The sequence below is a fragment of the Vitis vinifera genome, chromosome 12, assembly GCF_030704535.1.
Source record: "Vitis vinifera cultivar Pinot Noir 40024 chromosome 12, ASM3070453v1".
Taxonomy (NCBI): Eukaryota; Viridiplantae; Streptophyta; class Magnoliopsida; order Vitales; family Vitaceae; genus Vitis; species Vitis vinifera.
This window is the reverse complement of record NC_081816.1, coordinates 13,856,286-13,864,281: the sequence shown is the minus strand read 5'-3', so window position 1 is coordinate 13,864,281 and position 7,996 is coordinate 13,856,286. Positions and strand designations below refer to the sequence as shown.

Here is a 7,996-nt window from a genome sequence, read left to right as displayed (position 1 = left end):
TTTTTAGGATTCATTAAATTCATTTTGAAAATAAGACTCTCGGGTTAAGTACAGAAAAATTTATTTTGTGTGGCCACACCTTTTTTTTTATTTAAAGAAAAGATAGTCTATAAGTAGCATCTTGTTAAACTTATCCGGTCCAACATGGTCTTAATATTGGACTATAATGGTCTATATGTTAATCTCAACAAACATAATGCCCCTTATAGTCACGAATATTTATAACCATATCGACATGGATCGTAAACTCAGTAGTGTAGTAAGAAATCAATGCCAACATGTGATCATCATCTATATGCATTGTTTCTTATCAGTCCTCATTACAATTTACCAGCAAAATGAAATTGTAATTGCAATTTCTCAACAAAATGAAATTGCTGCAATTTCTAAACAATATAAAATTGCTTGACTTTAACAAGTCATATGTCACCAACAATGCACCACAAAATCTCAAAATAGTGGTATTTGTGACATCCAACAGTATACAACTGTAATTCTTAAGGTTCAATATCTCAAGATACCATGTTGTATGTAATTCAATTACGACATGCTATAATATAATACTTAATTATGATGATCATAATAAAAAGATTTTAATTTTGCAAGTCGCAGAACAATAATGATCAATGTTTACATAAAACAATAATTGAAATAAAGGAAATCACAAAAGCTCCCACTAAACCAAAGAATCAAAAGACTTAATGACACCCATATTCACAACATGTTCCTTGAACGTTATGGGCTTTAAACCTTTGGTTAGAGGATTAGCTAGCATAGACTCAGTTCTTATGTCCTCAATCACAATATCTCATTTCTTCACTAAGTCCTTTACTATAAGGTACTTGATTTCCATATGCTTAGAACCCGTATTAATCTTATTGTTCTTAGAGTAGAACACAGCTGCATTATTGTCACAATAAATCACAATGGATCAAAAGATGGAATCAACAACTTGCAACTCTGAAATCAAATTTCTTAGCCAAACAACTTGAGATGATGCACCATAACAAGCTACAAACTCAGCATACATGGTCGAGGATGCAATTAGGCTCTGTTTGGCACTTTTCCATGAAATGGCTCCACCGGCTAACATAAAAATGTATCCTGAAGTAGATTTGCAATCATCAGAACAACCACCAAAATCAGAATCTGAGTATCCAACTACCTGGAGATTATCCACCCTCCTATACACAGGCATAAAATCCTTCGTTCTATGTAGATATCTCATGACTTTCTTTGCAGCAACCCAATGATCATGTCCAGGGTTCGATAAATATCTACCAAGAATATTAACAATGAAAGTGATATCAGGTCTTGTACATACTTGTACATACATCAGGCTACCAATGGCACTAGCATAAGGAATAGTCTTCATTGCATCCTTTTCCAAATCATTCTTTGGACACTGTTCATTACTAAGTTTATCTCCCTTCACAATAGGTACATCACCAGCTTTGCACGTCTGCATATTGAATCTTTTAAGCACACGATTGATATAGGCTCTTTAAGATAGCCTAAGGAGGTTTCGAGACCTATCACGATAAGTCTCAATACCCAACACAAAAAATGCTTCTCCAAGATCCTTTATGTTAAAATTAGCAGACAAAATACACTTGGTATCATTCAAGAGATTCACATCGCTACTAGCAAGTAGAATGTCATCAATATAAAGAACCATGAAAATGTATTTGCTCCCATTAACCTTCATGTAAACGCAGTGATCAAACTTGTTCTTTATAAAACCAAAAGACGTCACAATTTTGTCAAATTTCAAGTACCACTGGAGAGAAGCTTGCTTGAGACCATAAATTGACCTTTTCAATCTGCATACCATGTTCTCTTTTCCATTTTCCTTAAATCCTTCAGGTTGTGACATGTATACCTTTTCACTCAAATCACCATTGAGAAAAGCTGTCTTGACATCCATCTAATGAAGCTCTAAGTCAAAATGAGCTACCAACGCCATAACTAGCCTAAAGGAATCTTTAGTAGAGACTGGTGAGAAAGTCTCTGTGAAATCAATGCCCTCTCGCTGTATATACCCTTTAGCAACCAACCGAGCCTTGTATCTTTCAACATTTCCTTTGTTGTCTCTTTTGGTCTTGAATACCCATTTGCATCCAATGGGTTTATATCCTTTGGGAAGATCAACAAGTTCCCAAACATCATTGTCTAACATAGACTGCATCTCATTTCTCATGCCCAATTCTTAAACTTAAAGCAATCAAACCTCTTGTGACCCTTTTTGTTGCAATGATATCACTTAAGGTCTGTGTTCTTGGCATTTCCATTCTTCTACTTTTCACTCCCACTCTTCTTGAAATTCTTATTTTTCTTATGACTATGGAAGTTGGGCTTTCTAGTCTTTTCAACTCTTTTTTTATTATTCGGTTTTCCAAAAGCAACGAGATGAGCAGATTCATTCTTTTCTCTTTTCAGCTTTTCTTCCTCAGCCACACACTTAGTGATCAGGTCATTCACACCCCAAGACTGATTCAAGGTGTTGTATGCAGTCTTGATTTGGTTAAAAGAAGATGGTAGAGTATTGAGGGCTTGATGAACAATAAACTTATCGGGAATGGGAAGGTCTAGTGCTTTCAATCTAGTCTTAAGATGCACCATTTTTAGGATATAGTCACGAACCCCTTTTATATCATCATACCTCATATTCATCTATTCATCCATAAAATGCCTAGCTTCAGCATTGTCAGATGTTTGGTATCTATTTGCCACAGTAACGAGAAATTCCTTAGCATTGTTGCTTTCAGGTATTCCTCCAATGAGATGCTCAGCAATGGACCTCTTGATTGAAATGAGACTCAAACGGTTCGATCTTTCCCATTTCGCATAATGAGCTCTCATAGCTTCAGTGCTTTCATTAGTAGGCTTAGGAGGTTCATCTTCACGTAGACTCATGTCCAAGTCCATCATTCCTAAAACAAACTCTATGTCTTATCTCCATCTCTTATAGTTCAACCCACTTAGAATTTCAATTGTAGCATTATTGTTGTTCACAGCAAAGGAAACTGATTGACAAAATTTTGCAACTAGATCAATTATGGGCAATAGGTAAAAAAAAAAAAAAACTTAAATAATCATAAGTAATACAACACAAGAATCAATTGTACCATCATAAACTCCCCTTTGGGTAGAGTCCACAATAAACAACTATTCTCTAAGCATGAAGATCAACAAATAATTCATTAAAATTTATTTCCTTTGGGCAAATAAATTTATCAAATTATTTATCTCATTCAATATCCTCATGTTGTTAAATTAATTTGCACAATAACCCCCTTTGGGCAGGCGATTGTACAAATTAATCTAAAATTTTCCCCATCAACAAAATATGAACTCATAAACTTGCAAATTTTGATGGTTAAATCACTTTGGTGAAATAACCTCAACAATTCACATGCAACGTTCCAAAATTGGGTAAATTAAAAAAAAATTGTCCAACAACAATAGTGCATATTAGCAATATATATGCATATGATCAATTATAGTTGCAAGAATTTGAACAACAAATTTTTATTATTATTATTATTACACTTTAAACTAATTATTTAACTAATTTATGTGATTTAGACCAAGTAGGAGAGTATGCATGAAAAATTTTCAATCTAGAGAGAGTGAGTACTACACTCCTATTCCATATATATTAGCATAATTTCTAGTAAATTCTCAACAAAAAAGTATACCAAAAAATAATTTTAAGCTAATTAAATCACATAAATAAGTAATAATTATTTAATAAATATTTTTGACCCCCAAAAAATAAAATAATATATCTAAAAAAATATATTACAAAAAAATGAGCGCATAGGAAAAAACGGGGCTCAAAACGGACACCGGATGAGGTTACACGCGCCTCACACACTTGACCCGTGAGTGGGGAACGTGTGGCACATGTGGCACGTGTCGCTGGAGGTCATCTTCAACCTCCAGCATTGGGTCCAAAATTCTGCAATACGGGTCAAATGACCCGGTTGCAACCCGGATTACAAACAATTGAAAAAAAAATGTTTTTTTGATCAGGATCTTGAGGGGTTTTAAACTTTAGGTTGTTTCAAACAATTCTAGGACATTTAATCATAAAAAAAAAATTAAAAAAAAAAAAAAACAACTTAAAGATCTCCATAATTGATTAACAAAATTCAATTTTTCATACCTCCATAGCTAAGATTGAAAAACTCTATTTTAACACCTATTTCAGCCTCATTTTACATGTATTTTTACCTTAACAATATAAGAAATCTCTCTACAACAATTAATTAAACAAAAAAAACTTCTCAATCTTGCTCAATTTTTTTAAAAAAAAATAAAACGAATTTTCTAGGGTTCATACCCATATTTTCGAATTTTCAATTTTCACCAAATTGAGTCTGAAAATTGAAATTGATGCTATATATCAACTATAATATATGTAAACAACAAAATCTAAGAGTTTAATTTGAGTAAAACACAATAATTTGAAAAAATAAAATTTTTCTTAAATCTTTAAATAAGAAAATTCTTAAAATTTAAAAACTTAATTACTCCCAATTTAAACAAAACGAAATTGCACATATGATATATCAATTTGAAGCTTGTGACAAGAGGAACAAAAGGCCTAAAGTTTCACAATCAAAAGAAACTAAAAAAAAAAAAAAACATACACATTCATGGATCACAGATTCGGCTTTGAAAAGAAAATAAAATAAGAGACTAAAAATTTTATTTTCGATTTCCAAATGTAGATCCTAAATCATGTAAATCAAGCTCTAATACCACATGTAAAATATTTACATAATCACATAGATTAATCATACATGATTAAAGGATACTAACAATAGGAAATCACTATAAAGAACATACCTGTTTGAGCCACGATAAAAAACCGTGATTGATTGTTGCAACCAAGTCTTCCTCTCTATGATCTTGATAACAGCTATGGTGGCTCTATGGGAAAACAAAAAAAACTTTTTATCTAGATTAGAGAGGGGACTTAGCATAACTCAAATTGGATTCTCATTGGGCCCTCCCATAATGGGCTTCAATGAGACCCATAACCTACACTTGCCACTCAACTGAGCTTCTACTCAAAAGATGCAAAACCCAATCCAAAATGTGATCACTAGTTAATTGGGCTTATTATATAATAGACTATCCATTAACCCGTTTTTGCAAATACAAATTATTCAATTAATGTTAGCCCATATAAAAAATTTTCCAACAGCATCCACGTCCTCCTTGACCGTTACATTGGCTTTGGTTTTATATCGGCCAACCTTTACAACCATGGATTCTTCAGCGCGAACATCAAACTTCCGTCGGAGTACATGCCCGACGTGGTGGTAGTTTTCTGTACATCGAATGGAGATGTGTTCGAGAAAACGCATGATGAACTGGACTTCAAGTTCTTAGAGAACATAAAAGGAAAGCCATGGAGGTTTCAAATGAATGTGTACAAAAATGGATTAGCTCTTCTTCCATGACCCATACGACTTCATGATGGAGATGGTGTAGCGGCAACAGACAAAAGTGGTGCGACCATGAATATCAACATTATCACCCCCGTCCTCCTTAGTGTCGTAGTATCTTCATCATCGTGAGCGACAGATGAAAGCAAGTATCCAATAAATGATAGAAGTAGGAGGAAAATGGGAGAGTCTTCCATCCAAACTGTTGCATATCAGGTTCCAGAGTGTGATCTTACACTACCAGTGTCATGGCTGCACCCTATGCCATACCAGTCGCGCATCTCTAACGATCACCAAGCCATAACCTCAGCTTCCTTGTCGTCGGCATGCCCTCTCTTCGGCTCTGTGCCTCATCCTTTCTTTTCCCAATCTTCCTCCACGGGAAGCACCTTCAACACGCATCTCCACCTAAAGGAGATTCACCCACACGACTGCCACTTTGGGAAGCATACCGTCCATGCACCTATCCGGCTGGGTAAGCTGATTCTTCTCTTATATTTTTTTAATTAGTCAATACAATTAATACAACGTGTTAAACATTCTCTTTGAATTTACTATAGTACATTTGTAAGTCATCATTAAATTTGAGTTATATTTATTTATTTATGTGTTATCTATTTATCCATTTGTTAATAAGATTGATTCTATAGGTTAAAGATTTAGTTTTAAAATTTGTTTTGGTTGGTTTATAATTTAACTTTAGGTTTAAGTGCTCTTATAAAATTTTAGTTTGTTAAAATAATTGATCATATGTGTTAAGGATTTGATTTTAGATTTGCCTTAATTAGTGTTTAATTTATTTTAAGCTTAGATTTCATTTTAGTAATGTAAGTTTATTTAGAAAATTGATTCCATGAATTCATATTTTGTTTTTTAGCTATTTTTATTTATTTATGTGTTATCTATTTATCCATTTGTTTTGAACATTGATTCTATAAGTTAAAGATTTAGTTTTAAAATTTGTTTTGGTTAGTTTTTAATTTAACTTTAGGTTTAGGTGCTCTTATAAAATTTTAGTTTGTTAAAATAATTGATCATATGTGTTAACGATTTGATTTTAGATTTTTCTTAATTAGTGTTTAATTCATTTTAAGCTTAGATTTCATTTTAGTAATGTAAGTTTATTTAGAAAATTGATTCCACGAATTCATATTTTGTTTTTAGTGATATTTATTTATTTATGTGTTATCTATTTATCCATTTGTTAATAAGATTGATTCTACAGGTTAAAGATTTAGTTTTAAAATCAATTTTGGTTAGTTTTTAATTTAACTTTAGGTTTAGGTGCTATTATAAAATTTTAGTTTGTTAAAATAATTGGTCATATGTGTTAAGGATTTGATTTTAGATTTTCCTTAATTAGTGTTTAATTCATTTTAAGCCTAGATTCATTTTAATAATGTAATTTTATTTAGAAAATTGATTCCATGAATTCATATTTTGTTTTTTTTTTTTTAGTTTGCTTTCATTTAATTTCATTTTAGTAATGTAAAGAAGACAAGATTTTTGGTTAATAGACCTTCAAACCTTTAGCTCTACGTTTTCCAATTCTCTTATTTTTGGTTAATAGAGTTTTCTGAATAACAAAGACAAGAGGAAAATCTAATTTATACCAAGGATTATTAATTGTAAAAGGACTATATTACCTTTAATGAGTTTAATTAATTAATTAATTAATTAATTTGTAATTTACTATTTTACTCCTAAAGTTTATTTTGGGGTGTTACACTTTGGGTTCCTGTAGAAGCACCTAAAAAGATAAAACCCATAGGTGTAACTTGGTCTACAAGATGAACACAAAAGTAGATGGAAAGCTTGAGTATTATGTGTCTAAGACTGTAGCTAAAGGTTATAGTTTGAAACTTTGTTTCAGCTATGGAAAACCTTTTCAATAGTGGTCATACTCAAATCCATCAAATTACTACTATCTATTGTAGTGTGTCTCATTTGTAAGATACAATAGCCAAACATTTTCATAGCAAAGGGCCTTATGTGTACAAGAAGGCACAAGGAAGCATGGTGATGTTCTAAGATCTTGTAGGTAGACAATCTACTCATTAGATATGATGAAGGGATATTGTCATCAATCAAGATCTGGTAGTCTACTCAGTTCTAGATGAAAATCTAGAGGAAAATGCAATATATTCTTAAGGTTAAGGTCCTTTAGGACTTCAAGAACAGGAAAATTATGCCATGTCACCTACATAGATGAGCATTTGGTGAAGTACATGATGCAAAACTCCAAGAAGGTTTGTTACTCTTTGGATTTAGAGTTGTCTTTATTAGGATCAATGTCCTTGGACATCTATGGAGAGAGATCGCATTAAGCGTATTCAATGCCTTTACAATGGATAGCCTTAAGTATGAAAAGCAATGTGCTAGACCAAATATTTGTTTTGTTGTAGGAATAATGAGTGGATATTAGTCCATTTCCTGATTAAAGCTTTGGCTAGATGTCAAACATATACTCTAGTATCTTTAGAGAATGAGGGATTATATATTTGTGAGTCTTTGTGATGAGTTAGTACTCTTTT

General features: G+C 32.3%; 1 protein-coding gene across 1 annotated transcript; it reads right to left on the bottom strand.

Annotated features, from left to right (window-relative positions):
* Positions 1–931: 931 nt before the first annotated feature.
* On the bottom strand, positions 932–1,468 carry LOC132254723 (secreted RxLR effector protein 161-like). The gene has a single exon (XM_059740931.1). The coding sequence runs from the start codon at positions 1,466–1,468 to the stop codon at positions 932–934; it is 537 nt and encodes a 178-aa protein (XP_059596914.1).
* Positions 1,469–7,996: the final 6,528 nt, after the last annotated feature.

Coding starts and splice junctions, on each gene's coding strand:
- LOC132254723 (XM_059740931.1), bottom strand. CDS start 1,468: ATGCAGACGTGCAAAGCTGGTGATGTACCTATTGTGAAGGGAGATAAA.